The sequence below is a fragment of the Mustela nigripes genome, chromosome 9, assembly GCF_022355385.1.
Source record: "Mustela nigripes isolate SB6536 chromosome 9, MUSNIG.SB6536, whole genome shotgun sequence".
NCBI classification, from domain to species: Eukaryota; Metazoa; Chordata; class Mammalia; order Carnivora; family Mustelidae; genus Mustela; species Mustela nigripes.
The window spans coordinates 30,711,743-30,737,355 of record NC_081565.1 but is presented as its reverse complement, the minus strand read 5'-3'; the positions used below and the strand labels follow the sequence as shown (position 1 = coordinate 30,737,355).

The following is a 25,613-nucleotide window of genomic DNA, read 5'->3' as shown; positions in this document are numbered from 1 at the left end:
AAAAAAAAAAAAAAAAAAAAAAAAAAAAAAAAATTGTCTGTTGACAGTAAAATGGGTTAATTTATTGTACATTCCTGTAACAAAATACTATAGAGGAGGTATACTGGATAAAGCACAGCCAATCATAGTCACAGGCAGTTATTTATAAACAGTGATACTGAAAGAGCCACACCCAGTCATTTACATGTTCTCTGTTGCAGCTTTCCTACTGCCACAGCTGTGTTGAATAATTCTGACTGACAAGAGACTTTATGGCATGAAAAACCTAAACTACTATCCAACTCTTTTTATTTTTAACTTTTTTTTTTTTTAATTTGTTTGACAGGCAGAGATCACAAGTAGGTGGAGAGGCAGGCAAAGAGAGAGGAGGAAGCAGGCTCCCTGCTGAGCAGAGAGCCTGATGTGGGGCTGGATCCCAGGACCCTGGGATCATGACCTGAGCTGAAGGCAGAGGCTTTAACACACTGAGCCACCCAGGCGCCCCATCCGACTCTTTAGAAAAAGAAGTTTGCTTAAGCCCTGATACAGAGAAAAAAGAAATGAAGTAGATTTCTGAATCAACATGAATGACTCACAAATGGTATCAAATCACAAAAAATAAGAGCAAAAATTGGTTTATAAACACACATGTAATTTTTAATAAAAAGGCAAGGAAATGATTAACACATATTAAAAACAAACCACAGGCTCAAAATGGCATCACTTAGGTGAAAGCCCCAAGTCAGCAAACCAAGACTAACCTAACTGCAGTTTTAACCCCTTAGAAACCTAACCTTTAACTAGTTAACATGGGAACTTCTGGTCAACATGAGGAAAAATTACTTATAGACTCCTTCCATTCCCCTTGGGAGGACCACCCTGCCTAAACGATGGATTCTTTGCTAGTAATTTCCTTTTTCCCACTCTCTGTCTACCTTAAAAAAACCTTTATGTAGCCCTTGAGAGCTCCCCTCTCTACTTGCCAGATGGAATGCTGCCCAATTAATGAATCAATTAACGAACCCAGTCAGATATTTAAATTAATTTCCTAGGTTGAATTTTTCTTATTTAACACACAAAAATGATCTCTGGGGTGTGCAGGAGAGAAAGGTAACTATAGAGGGTACACTAAGTGTGTGTTGATGGTGTTGTATTTCTGAACCTAGAGACTGGTTAAACGGATATTCAATTTATACTTACTCTTTAAACTATATAAATGTTTCATACATATATATATGCATTTATTTTTATGATAAGTAACAGTTAAAAAATTAGAAAATATATCAAAATGTTAACAGGCAGTAATTATTTTCTTATACTGATATTAGATATTTTAGAAATTTGTATTTCTATAAAGTCTAGACTTCTATAAAAAAATTTAACAGGCAGGGCGCGCCTGGGTGGCTCAGTGGGATAAGCCTCTGCCTTTGGCTCAGGTCGTGATCCCAGGGTCCTGGAATCGAGCCCCGCATCCGGCTCTCTGCTCAGCAGGGAGCCTGCTTCCCCCTCTTTCTTTCTGCCTTCCTCTCTGCCTACTTGTGATCTGTCAAATAAATAAATAAAGGGGTGCCTGGGTGGCTCAGTGGGTTAAGCCGCTGCCTTCGGCTCAGGTCATGATCCCAGGGTCCTGGGATCGAGTCCCACATAGGGCTCTCTGCTCAGCGGGGAGCCTGCTTCCCTCTCTCTCTGCTTGCCTCTCCATCTACTTGTGATTTCTCTCTGTCAAATAAATAAATAAAATCTTTAAAATAAATAAATAAATGAATGAATGAATGAATAAATAAATAAATAAAAATCTTAAAAAAAAAAATTAACAGGCATACCAAGAACATAGAATACTTTTTTAATTTAACATTTAACATTTTAATGTTAAAATATTATGTTAGGGGCGCCTGGGTGGCTCAGTGGGTTAAGCCTCTGCCTTCAGCTCAGGTCATGATCCCAGTGTCCTGGAATTGAGCCCTGCATCCGGCTCTCTGCTCAACAGGGAGCCGGCTTTCCTCTCTCTCTCTCTGCCTGCTTGTGATCTCTGTCTGTCAAATGAATAAATAAATCTTTAAAAAAAAAAAAATAAAATATTATGTTAATAATAATAATGTTAAAATAATTTAACATTTAATTTAAAATGAGAATACTTTTTTAAATTAAAGTGAAATATTCCAAACTATGTTAGAAACTTTATCTGAAACTTTAGTCTGAAGAGCTATATATAATAGCTGCACTATGTAAGAGCTAAGGTAGTAACTAATACGAACTTGCATCTTAGAAAATTTTCCTTAAATCAAAAGAGTTTAAAAATTCTACTCTGGTTAGCTCAAAACAAAATGCAAAGGCTTATACTTATTTAATAAGTGCATTCTTCTAAAGGTAAGATAGAATTTTTTTTTCTTGCTAGACCTACAATAACATTAATAAGGAAAGCTCCCAAAAAACTTTATGCCATCTAGTTTTTCAAATTTGTAGCTTAAAAGAAAAAACAAAAACTAAAAATTCTCATCACAATACAATAGGAATTTTAAAAAGAACAAAGAAAATGGCAGTCAAGTTCACACAAGTTCTAAAAGAGAATTTAGGATATTTCCCAAATCTAATTTTCTTTCACTCTTTTTGTTTTAATTTTAAAAATTTTACATTTTATTCTTATTTATTTGTTTGGAGAGGTAGGTATGAAAAATACAACAAAGTTGAAGAATACAAAAACTATTACCTCTTTCTTAGATGTTCTGCTTCTCCTTTCTCTAAAGTGAGCAGAAAATAAAGAAGACTGTAGCAACAAGAAGCCAGAAATGGCAGGAGAGTCTCACTAAGTACACACGTATGGTCCAGGAGCTTACAGATAACACCCAAAACACAGCCAGCTGTACTGTCAGGAATTACAGTCAACCCAACCTAGGCAGAGAAAAATGAGATTAATGACCTCCTTGGAACAATCCCTCTCTCTAGGATAAAACCAAACCCCATTAACTGGAGAGTTAGCCTAACATCACTTCTACTGAAAAACAGTACATACATAATACATGCCACCCGCCATACCGTAAAGTCCTGTTTTCCCTGAAGAGTTCGATTACTGCATTAAATAACTTTTAAAGCATGCCAACTCAAGAAATACTATTAACCTAGTCCACTGTCTCCCATCCATGACAAAGTCTACTAAAATCTTCAAGATATTACAATTTCTGATGGTCAGAAATACCATCATTTGAAAGGATTATCTCATGCACCCTCCAAAAACTCTTGATACCAACAATCACATTTACTGATCTTTATTAGATTCTTCAGACTAGAAAACTCTAATATATGGCACCACCCCTACCCCAGGAAATTAGATGTACAAACCAGAGTTCATTTTACAATTAGCCTTACCCTGCCCCTTCATTTAGCTACTCATTCAGACATGATTAAGTAAAACACCCTGGAGTAAGACATCACTACACTGAACACTTGACTGATTCACTGCCCCAAAACCTCGATAAGGGACATCATGGTGTATGTATTCATCTGGACTCTACTGTAAATTTTCAGTAGGGTGTACTCTAACTTGTAATTGTTATGTATGCATGGTTTAAATCTCCTGAAAACTACTGTTGAGTCATCATGAAAGTCTACAGGCTCTGATCAGACTGTCTGAATACAGTGGCCAAGAATGACTATCGTGTTGATCTTTTAACTAGAACAATGAATGTAGTCAAAGAAAGACATAAATACCTGGAGAAGAAAAAAAAAAAAAAAAAAAAAATACCTGGAGAAGAGATGAAAAGACACAACACATAAAGATTGGAAGTTCAATAGCAAAGAGAAAAGAGTACTGGGAATTCAAAACAGTATTCTTCCAACTTAGGGGAAGTAACATTTTAAAGGAGAATAGGGAGTTGGAATGTGTCTATAAAATTACCCAAATAAGTGAGAGTGCCTAGAAGATAAAATGTGGGAGCCATCCCTTGCACTATTATAATAATTATAATAAAAATTATAATAAGCCAAAGATCCAAGTATAAATGTTGGAGGAAGTTAAAAAGCAAAACCCAGGCATACCCAATGAGAGTAAGGAACACCAACTGCCCAGAAGACAAAATAGTCTCAAGGCTGAGCTTACTGCTTCTAGTGACCAAGCCCTGAGCAAACTCTTAGGTTACATCCCTACTTTAGAACCCAAATCCTTAAGGTATAAGTTAGACCCCAGTCTGGATGCTGGATTCCCAATACACCAATACCAAGTACATGTTAATTAAAGCATTACAAGTCAAAAGAATCTGAGGTATAATTGTAGAGCTCTTCACTGCAGATGCAGAAAGTAAGGTACTGGAAAAGGGGGAATTTCCTAAGGTCACAGAATTAATTAGTAACAGCTAGGAAAAACATCAAGATTTCCCAGTTCTTATCAACATTATGCTAAAAGGCCATGGAATTATTAAGCTTAGAATTCTGGACAATCATTCTCTCCTTGCCTATGGCAAACTCACTATTAATCAAGGATTCTTTATGCTTTTTTGAGTAGAAAACAAAAAACAAAATTTAAGTATATTTACCAAATGCTTACTGATGGCACTCTGCAGGATGTCAAAGCTCTGGCTTCGGGCAGGAATAACCAATAAACTGTGACAAACTGTCTGTCAGAAAAGGAGAAAACCAGTAACTAAATCGGGACATTTTACGTCAGAAACAAGTTCTACAATTTTTTTTTTTAACCTACTTGCCCTATCGTGTAACAGGAAACTTATCAAAAAATTGCTCTGGGGGTGCCTGGGTGGTTCAGTCATTAAGCGTCTGCCTTCGGCTCAGGTCATGATTCCAGGGTCCTGGGATGGAGTCCCACATCGGGCTCCCTGCTCAGCGGGAAGTCTGCTTCTCCCTCTCCCACTCCCCCTGCTTATGTTCCCTCTCTCGCTGTCTCTGTCAATTAAATAAATAAAATCTTTTTAAAAAATTACTCTTAAGATGCAAATGTCAAAAGTAAAACAACTAAATCTCATATATGCGCTAATTTTCCAAACAATTCATTAATTAAACATTTACTGGACACTGAGCTAGTCCTATCAGGTGCCAGACACAGGAATAAAAGACCAAGAAACTCCTCTCATAGCCCTGAAATAAGTAGCTTCAATCCATCAAATTAGAGACTATATTTCTACTAACAAACGCTACAACAAAAAGATCTGGATGATGTGAACGAAGGGCTGAAAAAAGCCATTTTTCCATTTCAATTTCCCATTTCCATATCCCTACAGAAAAACACCTACGATCTAGAAACTACCAATATCCTGTTCAAATTAATTATAATGCTGCCTCCTATTCCCCAAAGGTAAAAAAGGAAGAGAACAGTCCACAGGAAAAGAAAATATAAGGAAAGGGGGAGTCAAATCCTTCATATTTTTACTTTTATAAGTTCTCAAGGAAACAAGAGGAGGGAAGGACATCAAGTCCTTCAGAGACATCATTACACAATTCCAGAGCTGATGGAATGCAGTACCAAAGTGAAATATGTGAAAGAATCACGTGCACAGCCAACAAGAAGACTGGTGGAAATAAGAGTATCACTCTAGAGCAATGGGTGTTGTGTAAGACTGATGAATCACATACCTGTACCTCTGAAACAAACACACTGTATGTTAATTTATAAAAAATAAAAATTAAAAAGAGTATCATTCTAGCAAAATGACAGTCATACTAAATTCAAGGGTACTGTCAATCAACCCTGAAAAATCAACAGTTCTATGCATTATTTCTCTATAAAACCTCCTATAAATTAATAGCACCCACAGTTTTCACAGGCAGTTTTTATTTTCTTTTATAAAAAGCTTTTAAGTAACTTAATGTAAATAACATATTTCTAAGGCCATCCTCCTATTTCACAACAAGCCATGAATATTTTCATTAATAAAGAATAAATCAGGGCGCCTGGGTGGCTCAGTGGGTTAAGCTGCTGCCTTCGGCTCAGGTCATGATCGCAGGGTCCTGGGATCAAGCCCCACATCAGGCTCTCTGCTCAGCGGGGAGCCTGCTTCCTCCCTCTCTCTCTGCCTGCCTCTCTGCCTACTTGTGATCTCTGTCTGTCAAATAAATTAATAAAATCTTAAAAAAAAAAATTAAAAGAATAAATCACATCTGAAAAGTCCCATTTGCTATTAAATGTCCATTTAATCCTTTCCTTTCCACCACCTCTTCCCTCCTGCAACAATTCCATTCAAAAGCCATTGGGTGGGGCCACATCAGATAAACATCAGTACTGGAGTAGGCCGAAGAGCAGCAATGACCCACGGAAGGCCATTCATGAATAAAGAGAGGCAGACTGTCCCCAGTGAGTTGGGAGTTCAAACGGGGTCAGGAAGATGCCTACATGGGACAAGGGTGGCATCAAAAAGAGATTAATTATAGACAAAAATACTGATCAAGTAAATTATATTAAGTATAAAAGAAGCCAGGGTTCTCACCTTCAGAAAAGGCAGGCACAAAGAAAAGAAGACAACTAGAATGAACCCTGTGGTGTTAAATTGCTGATTTCTGTCCATGACAGTTTGGGAGTACCAAGGTCCTATAGCAATGACCACATCCAAAGTCCTGAAGTTAGTTTCAAAACATCATTCTTCATTTAAAGGAAAACTGGGCTTCTTTAAAAAATACCTGACTGCAGGGTTGGGACAGGGAAAATAAAATACAAAGCTGGAACAATTTGTGGTACAAGAAAGTAAGGAAGAACTAAGAATGAGCACATGTTAAAAGAACAAAGAAGCGGGCGCCTGGGTGGCTCAGTGGGTTAAGCCGCTGCCTTCGGCTCAGGTCATGATCTCAGGGTCCTCGGATTGAGTCCCGCATCAGGCTCTCTGCTCAGCAGGGAGTCTGCTTCCCTCTCTCTCTGCCTGCCTCTCAGTCTACTTGTGATTTCTCTCTGTCAAATAAATAAATAAAATCTTTAAAAAAAAAAAAAAAAAAAAAGAAGCCACTAAATTTTACAGTGACTCACTGAGTAAAACAGGAAACCATATTAACACAAATTAATAAATGAAGACTAATAAAAAATGACTGGAATATTAATAGTTTCCAAGTATCTCCTCATAAATTATTAATTACAAAGGAGAAAAAGTAAACAGTGGAAAAGTGGGCAGACAGCACTTAATCAAGTGATCAAAGCGTGTATCTATGTAACGAGACAAATTTAAACGTTGCACCACCAGACAGAATGCAATCAGAAAACCACAGCATAATTTTTGTCATATTCCTACCAAATTTGTATGGCCTGAATCTAACCATGAGGGAACATAAACCCAAATGGGATGAAAATTTTACAAAAATAAAAAAATAACTGTCCCAATGTTCTTCAAAGTGTCAAGGTCAACAAAAGACAAGGAAACACTGAGGCACTACACCAAACTGAAGGAGATTAAAAAACGTCATTATAACTAAATGCTACAAATGATTTGGGGTGTTTTCTTTTGCTATAAATTACATTACTGAGCGGCACCTGGCTTATTCAGTCAGCAGAGTATGTGACGCTTGATCTCAGGGTCATGAGTTCAAGTCCCAAACTAGGCAGAGAGCTTACTTTAAAACAAACAAACATTACTGGGACAACTGGCAAACATGACTCAGATTTGAGGATTAAATGACAATAACAAGCCGATCTTAATTTCCTAATTTTGATGACCAGATTCTGGTTATATAATGGAATGCTTCTTTATGAGATATACAAGCCAAAGTATGGGCTATGGGCATCATGTCAGTCTATGAAAAAATAAAAAGTTCTTTGTGGGGAGCCTGGTGGCTCAGTCAGTTAAGGGTCTGCCTTCGGCTGGGGTCATGGTCCCAGGATCCTGGGATTAAGCCCTACGTAGGGCTCCCAGCTCAGAGGGGAGCCTGCTTCTCCCTCTGCAGCCCTTGTGCTCTCTCTATCCCCACCTCTCTCTCTCTCTCAGATAAATAAAATCTTAAAAAAAAAAAGAAAAAGTTCTTTGTACTGTAATTGTAATTTTTCTCTAAGTTTGAATTTGTTTCAAGATAAAGGCAAATAAATATTACATGTACATACACACTCACCAACATAAACATATACAGTCCTCATGTTTGCACATTACTGCTAACAGAAACCTACATGTATCAGAACTCTGACTTTATACTGCAGAGTTCCAGAACAAGCAGGATAATCTGGTCCATGTGGAAATTAAGGGGTTTAAAAAAAAAAAAATGCAAATAAAGAACTTCTTTTTCTTTTTTTTTTTTTTTTAAAGATATTATTTATTTATTTGACAGAGAGAGATCACAAGTGGGGAGGGGGGTGGGGGGAGGCAGCCCTGCCGAGCAGAGAGCCTGATATGGGCCTCAATCCCAGGACCCTGAGATCATGACCTGAGCCAAAGACAGAGGCTTAACCCACTGAGCCACCCAGGCGCCCAAGAACTTCTTTTTCTTAAGGAGGTTTTATATATTTAATTTCTAAGTGGAAATATTTTTCTACCTAATTTTACCAGAATATATACAGAAATGGCATGTTCCTAACACTTCTTCATTTTTTTTTTTTTTAATTTATTTGACACAGAGAGAGAGAGTGATATCAGAAGTAGGCAGAATGGCAGGAAAAGGGAGAGGGAGCAGCAGACTCACTGCTGAGCAGAAAGTCCAACTCGGGGCTCGATCCCAGGACCCTGAGATCATGACCTGAGCCCAGGGGAGATGCTCAACCCACTGAGCCACCCAGGCACCCTCAAATCAGTCTTACAAGACAGTCAAAAGGTTGGCAGGATTTTCTGTCCTCCAATACAAGCCATTTGATGAAGCCAAACTCTTATCCTCTTGCTGAGAGAGAGCTCTAGTATCCTGAGGTATATTGCTAAAAACAAAGCTGTGCACGTGCAAGGCGAAATTCTACAAGGCCAAAGAATAAACAGGAGCCATGAGCAAAACAATTCCCAAAGCTCAAAGACAGCAGAGAGATGTTTAAGTTCTAACCAACCAAAACAGGTCTTCACAGAAGACTACGTTTATTCAGATGGTGCTCAGAATGTGAACACTTATAATAGGGATAAATTAGCACACTGGCAGGGTTGCTAAGTTTTTTCTGTAAAGGGCCAAATAGCACATATTTTAGGCTTCTCAGGGCACATACATATTCTGTCACATATTCTTGTGGGGGTTTTTTAACAGTTGTTAAAAAAAAAAAAAAAAGTAAACACCACTCTTAGTTTCAGGGTGCTACAAAAACAGGGCCAAACTGGTTTCGGTCTAAAGCTGTAATTTATCGATCCTTGACTTAGTAAAGGCTACTTGTTCTAATAAACCACCCTGACAAAACTTAAAAACAAGTCTCAAAAGGATGAAGCTGATACTCAAGTAACTTGACTGCCTCCCAGAACAAAACAAAACACTCCAACATAATCTAACACATAAAATTTCCACTGTCCAACATGCACTCAAAAACTAATAAGCGTGACAAGGAGCTTGAAAATGTGCTACATAACCAGGAGGAAAAAAAAAAAATCAGTACAAATGACATGAGAGAATTAGCTGGTAAGAACTTTAAAACAACTATTATTACATATTTTAGATACAGAAGGAGCGCCTGCCTGGCTCAGCTGGTAGAGCATGGGACTCTTGATCTTGGGGTTGTGGGTTCGAGCCCCATGTTGGGTATGGAGAGTACTTAAAGAAAAAAAAGAACTTGTTAAAGAAAAAAGCAGAGATAAAAAAATACATTATCTAAAATTTAAAATTCACTTGCTGGTCTCTGTTCATAACAACATGACTGTCTATGCAGAAAACCTTAAAGGACTGACAAAAAAAAAATTCCTGGAATAAATGGTGAGTGCTGTAAAGTGTATAAGCCTGATGATTCACAAACCTGTACCCCTGGGGCAAATAATACATTATATTTTAATGAAAATAATTAATATTTAAAAAAAATTCAATGTGAATATATAAAAACTTTCCAAATAGCAATGAAAAAATAGCAATGAACAAACAGAATCTGAAATAAAGTTTATATCAGCACACCAGAAAACAGAAATACTTAGAAATAAACCTAACAAAATATGTACAAAATCTATATGAAGAAAACTACAAAATTCTGATGAATGAAATCAAAGAATTAAAGAAATGGAGGTATTTCATGTTCATGGGATAGAAATATTCAATGTCACGATGTCAGTTCTTCCCAACTTCATCTACAGATTTAATGCAAATCCGATCAAAATTCCAGTAAATCATTTGTGGATATCAAAAAAAAAATACCCAGAACAGTATTGAAGGAAAAAAACAAGGTTAAAGGATTGACACTACCCAACTTCATAAATCACTATAAAGCTATGGTAATCAAGATACTACAGTACTGGTGAAAGAACAAAGAGATTAATGGAACAGAATAGAGAACCCAGCAATAGACAGACCCATAGAGTCAAGGGATCTTTGACAATGAAGCAAAGATAGACTTGTCAAAAATCCATATGTAAATTAATCTGGACTTTGCACAAAAACTAACTCAGAATGGATAACAGACCTAAATGTAAAATGCAAAATACAAAACTATTACTGACTTAGAAGATAACATAGGAGGAAAAACCTAAATGACCTTAAGCATGGTGATGACTTTTTAGATACAACACCAAAGGCACAATTGCAGGAAAGAAAGAAATGATAAGCTGGACTTCATTAAAATTAAAAAATTCTGCTCTGCAAAAGATAATGTCAAGAGTATGAACAGACAAGCCATAGACTGGGAGAATACCTTTGCAAAAGACATATAACCAAGTATTGTTACCTAAAATATTCAAAGAACACTTAAAACTTAAGAAAACGGCCCAGTTAAAATAACTGTAAATAAATATAAATAAAATAATATGGGCCAAAGACCATAACAGATATGTCACCAAAGACATATGGCAAATAAATATAAAAAGATGCTCCACATCATATGTTATCAGGGAAATCAAAATTAAATAATGAGAAGCTACACATCTATTAGAATGGCCAAAATCCAAAACACTGACACCAAATGCTGGCAAGGATCTGAAGCAACAGAAACTCATTCACTGCTGATAGGATGGCAAAACAGTACAACCACTTTGAAGACAGTGTGGTGTCTTTTCCTCCTATGTTATCTTCTAAGTCAGTTATAGTTTTCTTACAAAATTAAACACACTCTTACCATATGATCCAGCAACCGTTTTCTTGGTATTAACCCAAAGGAGTTGAAAACATGTCTACATGTCTACATAAAAACCTACACATGGATGTTTGTAAACTTATACAGCTTTATTCATAATTACCAAAATTTGGAAACAAAACAGATGTTCTTCAGTCCGTGAACAGGGTATATCAACATGTTATTATTCAGCACTAAAAGAAATGAGCTATGAAGCCATGAAAAAACATGGAGGAATCTTAAAGAATATTACTAAGTGAAAGTAACATTCTAAAGAGGCTATATCCTGCACAGTTCCAAATATAAGACATTCTGGAAAAGGCAAAACTGTAGACGGGGAAAAATAGAACATTAGTGGTTGTCAGGGGTTGGGAAGCATGGAGTATGAGCACAGAGGATTTGGGGGCAATAAAGACACTCTGTAAGAGATTAATAGATAATGTGGCATTACACACTTGTCCAGATCTACAAAATGTGTAATACTAAGAGTGAATCATAATGTAAACTGTGGACTTTGGGTAATTACATCAATATAGAATCATTAATTATAACAAATGTAGCACTCTGGTGGGGGATGTTGATAATGGAAGCTATGCATGTGGAGGAGAAAGGGCTGTGTAAGGGAAATGCCTGCTCTTTCACTTCAATTTTTCTGTGAACTCAGAATTGCTCTTAAAAATTTAAAAAAAAAAAAAAAAAAAAAAAAAACTTAATTAAAAAAGAAATCTTTGGTTGGATTTAAGACCAGATCAGATAATGCAGAAAAATCAGGGAACTTAAGGGCGCCTGGGTGGCTCAGTGGGTTAAGCCGCTGCCTTCGGCTCAGGTCATGATCTCAGAGTCCTGGGATCGAGTCCCGCATCGGGCTCTCTGCTCAGCGGAGAGCCTGCTTCCCTCCCTCTCTCTGCCTGCCTCTCCATCTACTTGTGATTTCTCTCTGTCAAATAAATAAATAAAATCTTTAAAAAAAAAAAAAAAAATCAGGGAACTTAAAGACACAGCTTACTTTCTGAAGAGACATGGGGAAAAGATGTTAAAAATGTCTCAAAGGCCTACAGGAAAATATCAAGAATCTTCATACATGTAATTAGAGTCCAAAGAAGGGGACCCAGAACATTTTTTTGAAGGAATGACTGACATTTTTCCCCAACACAGTAAATTATAAGCCTAAGAAACATTCAGCGAACATGAAGTTTTTTAAAAAAAAAAAGGATGCCGGGTGCCTTAGTCAGTTAAGCCTATGCCTTCTGCTTGTGTCATGATCCCAGAGTCCTGGGATTGAGCCCCAAATTGGGCTCCTTACTCAGCAGGGAGCCTGCTTCTCCCTCTGCCTACTGCTCTTCCCACTTGTGGGCATTATCTCTGACAAATAAATTAATAAAATCTTACATAAACAAACAATGCCAAGGCATAAATACAATCAAACTGCTGAAGAAAGTGATAAAAAGATTATCTTGAAAACATGAAGGAAGAAAAAACATGTATAGAAAAAAGACATCACATACAGAAAAAACAAACATTAGAATGACCTTACAAAATATTATTACACACTATATCATAATATGAAGTAGTACAATACAGTTTGAAGGTAGGTTGTCTTAATTTAAAAACCAAACACCTAAAAACATAAAACAAAGAGGCACAGCTATATGCCATGGTGGAGATAAAATGGAATGCTCAAAATACTCAAACTATGAAAGCAATGCATCATGGTATCTTACTACAACAGTATACCACACAGCAATGAAAACAATGAACAACATTAATATATAGGTAACTTTTTAATTTTTTAAAATTTATTTAAATTCAATTAATTAACACATAGTGTTTTATTAGTTTCAGAGGTAGAGTTCAGTGATTCATCAGTCTTATATAACACCCAGTCCTCATTACATCACATGCCCTCCTTAACAACACACATAACTTCAAGAGTATACTGAATAAAAAGCAAATTACTGAAAAATATTGCACTTTTTAAAAAGTTTAATACAATGTAAATCTAAACATTATAGTTTGGAGTTATGCACTAATATAGTAAAACTAAAAGGAAGAAGAGTACGATAAAATTTAAAACAGTGTTAACTCTGAACGGAAAGGAGAAACAAACACAAGGGTTTCAAAAATAAAAATGTTCAGGGGCACTTTGCGTGGGTAACTTGGTGTCTTAACTTGATTTCAGCTCAGATGGTGATCTCACAGGTTGTGGAGCCCCTGTGGGGCTCCATACTCAGTGGGGAGTCTACTTTAGAATCCTCTCCCTCTGCCCTTCCCCCTACTCTCTCTCTAAAATAATAAAAATAAAAATGTTCTATTTCTTAAACTGGATTTGTTTTTTATTATTATTATTATTATTATTATTATTTATTATTATTATTCAGGGCTTATCCATGTTAAAAAAACATTCTTTTACAATCATCCAATATTTTGTAAATGACAATATTAACCTTAAAACCTTTCACTGGCTCTGGAATAGAAGATTCCATTTACAAAAGGTAACGCTGTACAGAGATTTCTGTTTCCTTTGTGATCCTTCCCTGTTAACTACAGTTTCCATCATTAACAGGAAGGTCACACAATTCTTCCTTCAGTGCTCAGAAGGAATAATCACAAAGATACTAAATGAAAATGGCAAGGTCCAGATTAGTGGATAAAGTATGTTATTTCTATAAAAAAATAATAATAATATATTTAAGTCACTTGTGAAGACAGAAGTTATCTGAAAGAATGTATTTAGAAACTGGGAAGAAAAAAATGGGTGGCTGAGGGGGAATGAAAAAATACTTTTTTAAAAAATTATCTTCCATTCTAAATTAAATTTTGTGAATAATACCTACTTTTAAAAAAAAAGTCTGATTTAGGGGCACCTGGGTGGCTCAGTGGGTTAAAGCCTCTGCCTTAGGCTCAGGTCATGATCTCAGGGTCCTAGGACTGAGCTCCACATCAGGCTCTCTGCTCAGCAGGGAGCCTGCTTCCCTTCCTCTCTCTCTGTCTACTTGTGATCTCTGTCAAATAAATAAATAAAATCTTAAAAAAGAAACTATGGGGCACCTGGGTGGCTCAGTGGGTTAAAGCCTCTGCCTTCGGCTCAGGTCATGGTCCCAGGGCCCTGGGATTAAGCCCCGCATCGGGCTCTCTGCTCAGCGGAGAGCCTGCTTCCTCCTCTCTCTCTCTCTGCCTGTTTCTCTGCCTACTTGTGATCTCTGTCTGTCAAATAAATAAATAGAATCTTTAAAAAAAGAAAGAAAAGAAAGAAATTTTTTAAAAAAATCTGATTTAAAGAAAAAAATCACTTTGGCCTAGGCAGGTAAAAATTACAAAACTGAGTAATCCCACTGTCCTAATTAAACTGTTCAAATGAAATAATTTTTTTTTTAAGATTTCATTTATTTATTTGACAGATGGAGATCATAAGTAGGCAGAGAAGCAGGCAGAGAGAGAGGAGGAAGCAGGCTCCCTGATGAGCAGAGAGCCCGATGTGGGGCTCGATTCCAGGACCCTGGGATCATGACCCAAGCCAAAGGCAGAGGCTTTAACCCACTGAGCCACCCAGGCGCCCCTCAAATGAAATAATTTTAAAATTTTTACATTAAGGATGTCAAAAACTATGTGTATTTCAAATATTTTTATATGAAAAGGAAACTTAAAATTTATCCAAGAGAAAACTGAAATCTTCACTTAAGAACTTCAAAAGCGAAAATGTGTTTTTCAGATTTTTCCTAATTACATCTTAACATTTCAAAGACAGCAACCTGGAAGTTTAATACACGTCCTTACTAAGTGTTACTTCAGAAATACAGCTGATAACATTTTTATGACAATTTTACCTTGGCTTTACAGAGATAATGTGCTTATGAAAAATTTAAATTATTAGAAAAAGGTTGTACAACTTGTCCAAATTATAAAACTAGACAATGGCAAATCTATGCCTGGAATAGGAGCAGCCCACTGATCGCCATACAACACTTTCTCAAATACATCATGATGGTCTAAATACATTAGAGAGTCTGTCCTTTAAAACTACTCTTACTGGGAAAAAAAAAAAACTACTCTTACTGGGGCTGCTGGGAGGCTCAGCCAGTTAAGCGTCTGCCTTCAGCACAGGTCATGATCCCAGGGTTCTGGGATCAAGCCCCACAATGGGCTCCCAGCAGGGAGTCTAATTCTCCCTCTCTCCCTGCGAGAGAGAGAGAGAGAGAGAGAGAGAGAGAATATGAATGAATGAGAAGGGAGAAGGTCAGAGGGACAAGCAGACTCCCCATTGATCTGGGAGCCAGATGCGGAACTCTCCCAGGATCATGACCCGAGCTGAAGGCAGTTGCTTAACCAACTGAGCCACCCAGGCACCCTAGAAAATGTAGTTTTAAGAAAAACACTGTTGTTGGCAAGCCCAACCCCACCAATCCAGTATTCAAGGCCTTAACTTCAGGAGACCTGTTTTAGTTCTCTTCATTTACCATGGGGTAGATAAAATTTCAGATGCTAAACCAATTCATTATTTCTTTGCACTTTTCCATTTGTTGTTTTTGTTTAGATTTTATTTATTTGACAGAGAGAGAGACAGAGAGAGAAGGAACACAAGCAGGGGGAGGAGTATAGGGAGAGAGGCAGGCTCTCCACTGATCACGGAGCCTGATACAGGGCTTGACCTTGGATCAACCTTGGGATCATGACCTGAGTCAAAGGCAGACACTTAAGAACTGAGCCACCCAGGCGCCCTTAAAATCCAGTTATTTCTGAAAAACCTATATAAACACAGTGCCAGGCACTATGGCAATAAAGAGAAGATAAATATAACTGGCATACTTAAGTATTATGATCAGAGGCTACCTATAAAAGGTACAGTCCTAACAGATAGGAAAAACATTAAGGATATACAGAAAAGAATGAAAGAAGTAAATAATAGATCAGTTGAATAAATTCAAATGGTCTATCAACAAAAGCTTGAATCTGGAGACCACCCTATTGAGACCAATAATAAAGAGATTAAAAAAAAAAAATAACAGAGGTTTAAAAAAAAAAAAAAGCCCTTTGGATTACCAGTTATAAACTGTAAGAAAAGATTATAGTCAGTGTCCTCACCAGAGGCCTTCTGAATTAAAAGAAAATTAGCCAGCAGAGAACAAAACATCAGAATTTGCAAAAAAGATTCGAAACCAAAATTACTTGAGATAACAACATAAGTACATTCCTACTGAGTAAGCATTTTTCATGCAGGAAAAGAAACTGAAGAAATAAATAACAGAAATTAATTATTATAGAAATGTCTCAAAGGGGGTGCCTGGATGGCTCAGTGGGTTAAAGCCTCTGTGTTCAGCTCAGGTCATGATCTCAGGGTTCTGGGATCTAGACCCGCACTGGGCTCTCTGCTTAGCAGGAAGCCTACTTCCTCCTCTCTCTCTGCCTGCCTCTCTGCCTACTTGTGATCTCTCTCTGTGTCAAATAAATAATAAAATCTTGAAGAAAAAAAAAAAAAAAAGAAATGTCTTAAAGAATCAAATACTTAGCATCAGTGTTTATTATTTTGCAAAATATGTTTCTGCATATTTAGTTTACATATTTTAACATGAACGACAATTTGGCCTATTAGGGTAAAAGTTCAGCCTAATAATTCCAATTTAAAACATGTAATTAACCTAGAATTTAGACTTTTATTTTTTTTAAGATTTTATTTATTTATTTGACAGAAAGCGATCACAAGTAGACAGAGAGGCAGGCAGAGAGAGGGGAGGAAGCAGGCTCCCTGCCGAGCAGAGAGCCCAATGCAGGGCTTGATTCCAGGACCCTGGGATCATGACCTGAGCCGAAGGCAGAGCTTTAACCCACTGAGCCACCCAGACACCCCCAGACTTGTTATTTTAATTTGATTTTTACTATAAGCAATACCAAAACTTAAGTTACTAAGATTTATTGTAAATATACAATTATATCTATTTAACATTTGTGAAAGTTTGTCAAAAAACTGAACTACTTGGCAATTAGTGACTATACTTAAAAGTTACTTTAATGGTTTAAAATTTTAACTGAGTTTGTAAAAGGAATAAAATATAACCAGAGTCCCATTTTTATTTTTTATGTATTTTCTTTAAAGGTTTTATTTATTTATTTAACAGACAGGTATCACAAGTAGGCAGAGAGGCAGGAGGGCAGAGCAGACTTCCTGCTGAGCAAAGAGCCCAATGTGGGACTCAATACCAGGACCCTGAGGTCATGACCTGAGCCGAAGGCAGAGGCTTAACCCACTGATCCACCAAGTTGCCCCTGGAGTCCCATTTTTAAAGATGGCTTAAATTCATTCTATTTATCTTAAAAATAAGTTTTATAGGTTGAACTTTAAAACTTAATGGAAGTGAGGGTTTTAAATTAACATTAACGAACTATGTACTAATTCTCAAAACCAAAGGAACTGCAGAATAATCTTTTCTGGGTATTTTTGTTTTTTAAAGATTTTATTTATTTATTTGACAGACGGAGATCACAAGCAGGCAGAGAGGCAAGCAGAGAGAGAGGAAGGGAAGCAGGCTCCCTGCTGAGCAGAGAGCCCAATGCAGGATTCGATCCCAGGACCCTGAGATCACAACCCAAGGCAAAGGCAGAGGCTTTAACCCACTGAGACACCCAGGTGCCCCAATCTTTTCTGTTTTTTAAAAAACACTACCTTTGAGGATACCAAATCCAAGTAGCCTTATTCATCCTTCAACACCTGAGTCAAATTCGCCCTTTTCCATAGAACCATCTATCATATTTTGTACTAGATAAAATAAATTTGTCTCTACCATTCAAATCACTAAATTTATTCTATTCTAGTAGTGCAACCTATAATGAACACTCCTCTTTTTAGAAACACAGATCTCCTATCCAAGATCATAAGCATTCTCAGAACATGAGTCATGTCTTATACTGCTCTTTATCTCTAAGAGTATCTCCTATAAGGCGATCCTAATATATAGTAATGACTGGTGGTTGATTAACAGAATTTTAATAATCATGAGTTCCTCTTTAAATGCACTATTACCTCTGTTACATCCCAATGATGTAAAAATTGATCCAAGTCGGTAAGGTAAAGAAGCACGGGGGAAAGCTGTGTCTGGATGACATGAGGAACTCCTCGAAGGCTCTGAAGCCAAGTCAACTCCTCTTTTGAAAACCCTAATTTGGGTATAAAGAAAGACAATTTTAAAAAATAAATCACAAAACAAATGACATTCTTCATTTTTTTAACAGACATGACATGTACCTTCAAGTTCTTCTTCAAGCTTTTTTTAAAATTTCTTCATTTCATATATCTTAAAGAATGAATTGGTAGCAATGGAGGCAGTCAAATTCATATAATTATGTACACAAAGAATGTGATCTGACCCAATGTATGATACAGCAAGAAACAGGTTATACTCCTTATATTGGGAACTTCACCAATTTTACTTTTAAAAAAAGTGAGAGGCATATGCTTTCCCTTTAATGGTAGGTTTAAAATACGAAATCAGTAAGTAAAATGATATATGATTTCACATATATATTATCTATTTTCTTATATAATAGCCCTTCAAGTGTTTTAAAACTACTCTAGCCCTCCTAAACCTTTCTGGATTTTACATGTGTGTTCCTTCAACTACACCTTATACAACAAAATTTGATTCTCTTACCACCCCTATTTACCCCTGGTCTAACCTACATAGACAACCTGACAGTGTCTCCTGAAAAGTGCTCAGAACAATCAGAACACCAGCAGTGTGGTCCGATTTGATGTTCAGATCATTATATTTCCAGGACACAGCTGAAGATTCCTCATGTAGTTTGATGGCCACATCACACTACTGACTCCCAATGAGCTTTCCAAAACCATTAACCTTCTGACTGGTAATACTATTAAAACATAAAGTCTACTCTCGCATCTCAAATGTGCACATCCAGAACTATCAAATAAACACATTTATCTTGTATGCAGTATTTATCTCGATGGATTTAGCTCATTATCAGCACTTGTCAAGTTCTTTTCGGATTCTGACTTAACCTATCTATTAAGTCTCCTAACTTCAAGTCTTCAGAAAATGTCAAATAATCTCATCCTCATCATTCAAATAGAAAACAGAAATGCTGAAATAGTACAATCATTTAAAACAACAGTAATACTTACACATCTAGCTTACAACATTTCTAGACTCATCTTACTAATTTTGCTTTGAGAACAATGGCATGTAGAAAATGGCTACTCGAAACTTGATTTACATTCCTATCAAACTGAACATTTTAAACATGTTTAAGATGGATATTTGTTCATCAATTTTTTAAAGTATGCAGTGGGGTTTGCATACGGCTATCTGAAAAAGAGTCAAGTAGGGGCTCCTGGGTGGCTCAGTCAATTAAGTGTCTGCCTTTGGCTCAGGTCATGATCCCAGGGTCCTGCTCAGCAGAGCCTGTTTCTCCCTCTCCCTCTGCCCCTCCCCCTACTTGTCCTCTCCCTCTCTCCCTCTAATAAAATCTTTAAAAAAACATTTTTTTTTAAAAGTCAAGTATATTCAATTCACTGTAAACCAAGACAATAAAGCTGAGAAATGAGAAAGAAAATTATAATCACATGATACTCAAATAATCCCCAGAGTACTCCTACTCTGAGAGATTTAAACATAAATCACGTTTATCCCTGCCTCAAGAGCCTGACAATCGAGGAAGATTTCCACTTATTAGTCAATAAAAATCATTTCAAGATAAACAGATTATCATCTTCAAAACTTAAACCCAAACAGCTAAGACAGCAAATCTTTGAATTTTGATGCTAGGTTTTGCTTTTCCTGAATTTGGCAGGTGAATGTCTTTACCTGTAAGTGTTGAAAATAAGAAGCTGAAATAGTCCACGTCACTCATCAACCAGTCTTTAACGGAATACTTCCATCCAGAAAACGATGATCTATAATAAACAATGGAAGAATTATTAGCAGAAGTGACCAAGTTGAAGACTAGAAAAAGAGCACAGTATATAACAATTTTTCTTTACTGAAAATAAATCTGCATTAATAACTTAAAAACCTGTAGTATATATTCACTTTATATGTAAGTACTCAAGTATCGTAATATGGAAAATTTAACTTCTAATATATTTATATTTCTGTAAAGTTTTCATGAAAAAGCATAGTTGGTCCATACACACAGTGTAACCTAGAAAATTTCCAAACCACTTGAAAAAAAGACTCTAAGGAGCCAAATGAAGTTTTGCTTTTCAGTAGTTGGTATAGCTGCTACTTGATTTTTATAAATTCTTACCTTGCTCACTCAAATGAGTTAAGTTTAAATAAGCTCCAGCTTCCTACCTAAACAAAAACTATCTTGATTAGGTAAAAAATATTCCTTGTAAAGCCACTCTATGATAATTATGTGTTCCTGTATTTTGCAAAGCTGTAACTGGGCCTACTTCATAATAGTGCAGCTCAAGTACTGACTGAAAGGGGACTTAAGAAAATAGCTAAATGTAAAGCAGCTTCTCATTAAATGAGGATTATCTGGTTCCTGCTATGGGATCAGTTTCCAGTGATTCCTTTAAAAACTCTCTTAAAGTTAAGTCTTAAGAAAATAATAGCATATTTCAGCCTTAGATATGTCAAGAAAAAGGGGTGGGGATATGATGAGAATGATCAGATCCAACAAGCTGAGGCTCCAAATTTTATCACAGCTAAACAAATAAATATCTGACAAAATTAGGAGTTTCTAAATTCAACTAGAAACAATTTTTTTTTACTATTGAAACAGTTGTGTTTATATTTATTAATATTCTTTAAATTTGGGGAGTTAAAATGATGGAAATACCCTTGAGTATTATTTCCACAATTAGCAAAGGACTATGGACAGAATATTAAAAGGTTAGAGGTTACAAGAAAGTCAGAAATACACACTGGAAAGTAGTACGAAAATGGTAGTTAGCAAACTAATATGCTTTTGAACCCAGTGAAAACAGCAATCAACTGTGCCACCCAGTGGCTAAAAGAGGTAGCAAAACCACTGAAGGGTCCACTTGGAACAAATGATAAGCAACATATCATAATGTCCTTAAAATTATGCCTATATGTACTGTCCAAGCCAGAATACTTCTGAGAATAAGATGGGACAAAAGAAGTAAAGTGCATCATCACTTAAAACTCAAGCCAAATTTCTTAGTCCAAAATCTCTCCCTCGTCAAAGATTTTTATGTAACAATTCAGACTACTTTTCAACATTTGTGTCTTATGTGCTCAAATCTAGCTGTAAATAAACTAGGGACAGAAAGGGTAAGAAATGAGCAAAAGCAAGTGGAAAAATACAAGTAGAATGCCAAGGGGTGGGGTGGGGAGTCAAACTCTAAAAAACTAAGTGGGCAATAAAAAAGGTAGGGGCACAGCAATTCTATTCTTTTCAAAAGTTAAAATGAACAACAGTTCTCACTTGATGGGTTTTTCACAAATGGCACAAACTAATATTCTTCCCTCTGATAAAGACAAACAGGGCATCAGAACTACAAAACCTAAATTGAACATGATCTCACAATCCAGTTAATGTAACAGAAAAAAAATCAGAATTAAAGGAACATTTCAGGAAAATTAACCTGGGAACAGTGCGCAAAATTGATGGGATATTATAATAGTACAGTTAAAAGATTATATAAAACAGCTGGCTAGTTTACAGTCACAGTCAACGAAAGAAAGGAATATTTTGAAGAGAAAACCAGAAAAGAAATAAACCAGCGTATGTCTGAAGGAAACATTATCGTTAAATTCTGAATCTAGGAATTGATACAATGATAATGTCACTGGCCCAAGAAAGTTGATAAGTCCTAATTTTGTATTATTTTTTAAGAGAGAGATTAGTTTGAATGGGAACAATACATCTACAGAAAGTTAAGTCTACCTAATAGACTTCACTAAAAAGCAAAATTTAACTTGTTGGACTTCTGGCTACAATGACAATCTGCTGCTAATGATTATGAACCCCTGCTATTATTTGTGAATTTATTTTCTCAATAGTTACCACAAATCTCCACAAGAAAAAAGTAAAAATTTGAAAATATCCTTGACAAAAATTGTTAAGCAAAGTGGATCATAACTGATGTTGATAAAGACATTAAGTAGAGCTTTCAAGGAGAATTAGTTTCAACAAGTGTTCAAAAGGTTATTTAAAATCAATTTTAAAACAGATTCTTGGGCGCCTGGGTGGCTCAGTGGGTTAAGCCGCTGCCTTTGGCTCAGGTCATGATCTCAGGGTCCTGGGATCGAGTCCCGCATCGGGCTCTCTGCTCAGCAGGGAGCCTGCTTCCTCCTCTCTCTGCCTGCCTCTCTGCTTACTTGTAATTTCTCTCTGTCAAATAAATAAATAAAATCTTTAAAAAAAAAAAAAAAAAAGATTCTTCACAAGTTATATCAAAGGAACAGAGTGCCCTCTACTGGAAGTTAATTAATACAAATCCACCTCAGGAACAAAAAAAGAACATTTAATTTTTTAAAAGGCCAAACAAATATTAAATAATTGCTTACTAGACAAGGAGCTCGATTGTGTTCCCCTAAGAAAGGAAAACTAATAAATGTTTAAAATACTTAAAAATAAGACCCAGCTCTCTACTGCATGTGAACACAGAAATATAACACTGAATTTTCACATATAGACAAGCTGCAGACAGCTCTCTTTTGCTAAAAGGAAAGGTTATCATCAGTTATGAATCACACTTTAGGTAACTAGATTCCAACATATGTCCTATAATGGTAAGAAGAGAATGTCAAAGACGCTAAAGAAATTCTATTAATAAAGTGAGCCACTCCCATTTAACTGGGCTAGGGGATCTGTATGTACAGGAAACCACAAGATCTAAACACTTTAGGTATAGCCTAGATTTCAATTTCTGCCTAAAACCGTACTAGACCCTGTCTATGAACCATATCAGTAATAAGTATTACTGAAAATATTATGCCTAGGGTGCCTGGGCGGTTCAGTTGGTTGGTTGAGTGTCTTCGGCTCAGGTCATATCTTAGGATCCTGGGACTAAGCCCCCAGACTGGGCTCCCTGCTTCCCCCTCTTCCTCTGTCCCTCCCCCTGCTTGTGCTCTCTCTTGCTCTCTCTCTCTCTCATGAATAAATAAAATCTTTAGGGATGCTTGGGTGGCTCACTTGATTAAGCGTCTGCCTTTGGCCCAAGTCATTATCCCAGGGTCCTGGGACAGAGTCCAAAAAGGGGGTCCCTGCTAAGCTGGGAGCCTGATTCTCCCTCTGCCTGTCACCCCCCTGTTTTGTGCTTTCTCTCTCTGATAAATAAATATCTTTAAAAAAAATTTTAAATAAAATATTTTTAAAATAAAAAAAATTAAAATATGTCTAAAATACAAACACAAGGTGTTTAAGGATACTTTGAACATTTGCAATATGAAACACTATTAATTGGTTATAAAACAGTTAAGAGTAGAGGTGCCTGGGCGCCTGGGTGGCTCAGTGGGTTAAGCCGCTGCCTTCGGCTCAGGTCATGATCTCAGGGTCCTGGGATCGAGTCCCGCATCGGGCTCTCTGCTCGGCAGGGAGCCTGCTTCCTCCTCTCTCTCTCTCTCTGCCTGGCTCTCTGCCTACTTGTGATTTCTCTCTGTCAAATAAATAAATAAAATCTTTAAAAAAAAAAAAAAAGAGTAGAGGTGCCTGGGTGGCTCCATCAGTTATGCATCTGCCTTCCTCTCACATCACGATCCCAGGGTCCTGGAATGGAGTCCCCTATCAGGCTCCTTGCTCAGTGGGGAGTTTGCTTCTACCTCTCCCTCTACCCCTCCCCCTGCTCATGCTCACTCTAATAAATAAATAAAATCTAAAAAAAAAAAAATTTTTTTAAGAGTAAAATGATACAGTGACTGTGGAATACCACAGAGCAATTCCTCAAAAAATTAAGAGAATTACCATGTGATCCAGCAACTCCACTTCTGGGTACATAGCCAAAAGAATTAAAAGTTGAATTGAACAGTTATTTGCACATCAATGTTTAAAGCAGCATATTTACAACAGCCAAAAGATGGACACAACCAAACGTCCATCAACAGATGGACAAAATGTAGTATATACATTTAATGAACATTAAGTCAGCTTTAAAAGGAAAATTCTGATACATGATACAACACGGATGAACCTTGAAGAGTTATGAGTGAAATACGCAAGACAGAAAAGGACAAATATTGTGTAATTCCACTTATATGAGGTACCTAGAATAGTCAAAAGCAGGAAGATAGAACAGTGGTTACTAAAGGGCTGAGGGCAGGAGGAATGAAGAGTTATCATTGTTTAATGCATGCAGAGGTTCAGTTTGGAATGATAAAATAGTTCTGGAGATGGACAGTGGTGCTAGTTGCACAACAATGTGAAAATATTTGATTTCAAGTGATTCCTTGTCTGATCCACAAACGTATGTTATTTCACCAGCTACATTAAATTTGTAGGTCCCTGAAAAGGCCTGTGTCACAATTCCACAACACCGAAGGATTTAAGCACAGTACTCACCTGCCACTGAACCCTTACTTCATGCTTTTGATAATTTCTAATCTGTATAAATCTATACATATGATTACACACAATTTCTACCTATACAAATCGCTAGAAAACTTCAGGCTTACTTTAGTGAGCTTACTCTAGCAATAATATCAAAAGTTTTAATTGTTGCATTAAGAGCAAATGAAGTTAGTATCAGTATGTAACTTTAAAAGTGTTCTGTATTTTACACATTGCCAGTAAAACACATGGGGAAAAAGACTATACACCTCAAATACATCTCACTTGAGGACGCTACCTCATGTGCAGTATCCCGATAAGCATGGCAGCCAAACTTGAACTGAGTCTTCCCATAATACAGCAACGACTTAATCGAGAAAGTAAGTCAGCAGGCAGACTGGGTAGAAAATATACAAGCTGGACCAAACGCTGCTGAGACTCTGCTGGGAGAACCACCACAGTGCCTTCTTGTGGATCTGGTAGGGTAGGTACACATATTCAATTCATAAAAGATGAATTTATAAAGATATAAAAGTTTACAGAGATTAAATCAATAGACTGGTAACTGTTAAACGGAATTCCAATGTATCAACTACATAAAAAGTTTTATCATAAAGTACATGTTCAACTTAAACTATTTTTTTAAGTAAAACAATGAACTATAATAATTCCATAATACCCATGCGTCACATCTGAAATAAGAAATTTGATGGGGTAAAGGTATTAAACAGTAAAAAACAGGTACTTTTCCTCAACAGTGACAGTTAAAATATCAACCCAATTTAAAGCAAAAGATAGGGACGCCTGAGTGACTCAGTTGGGTTAAGCAGCTGCCTTCCGCTCAGGTCATGATCCCAGCGTCCTGGGATCGAGTCCCACATCGGGCTCCTTGCTTGGCAGGGAGCCTGCTTCTCCCTCTGACCCTGCCTGCCACTCTGTCTGCCTGTGCTCGCTCTCATTCTCTCTCTCTATGACAAATAAATAAAATCTTTAAAAAAAAAAAAAAAAGCAAATGATAATACACACAAGCAATACTAGG

General features: G+C 36.7%; 1 protein-coding gene across 2 annotated transcripts in view; it reads right to left on the bottom strand.

Moving 5' to 3' along the window:
* TEX10 (testis expressed 10) overlaps window positions 1-25,613 on the bottom strand; it is an 84,167-nt gene that overhangs the window by 5,942 nt on the left and 52,612 nt on the right. Inside the window, exons 9-13 of one of the 2 annotated variants that reach the window (XM_059411194.1) lie at window positions 24,873-25,050; window positions 19,918-20,006; window positions 18,117-18,250; window positions 4,506-4,586; window positions 2,687-2,868 (exon numbers count right to left, since the gene is read on the bottom strand). In XM_059411194.1, the coding sequence (XP_059267177.1) occupies window positions 2,687-2,868; window positions 4,506-4,586; window positions 18,117-18,250; window positions 19,918-20,006; window positions 24,873-25,050 (664 nt within the window). The remainder of the gene's footprint in view (window positions 1-2,686; window positions 2,869-4,505; window positions 4,587-18,116; window positions 18,251-19,917; window positions 20,007-24,872; window positions 25,051-25,613) is intronic. The other variant, XM_059411195.1, reaches the window with a different exon arrangement.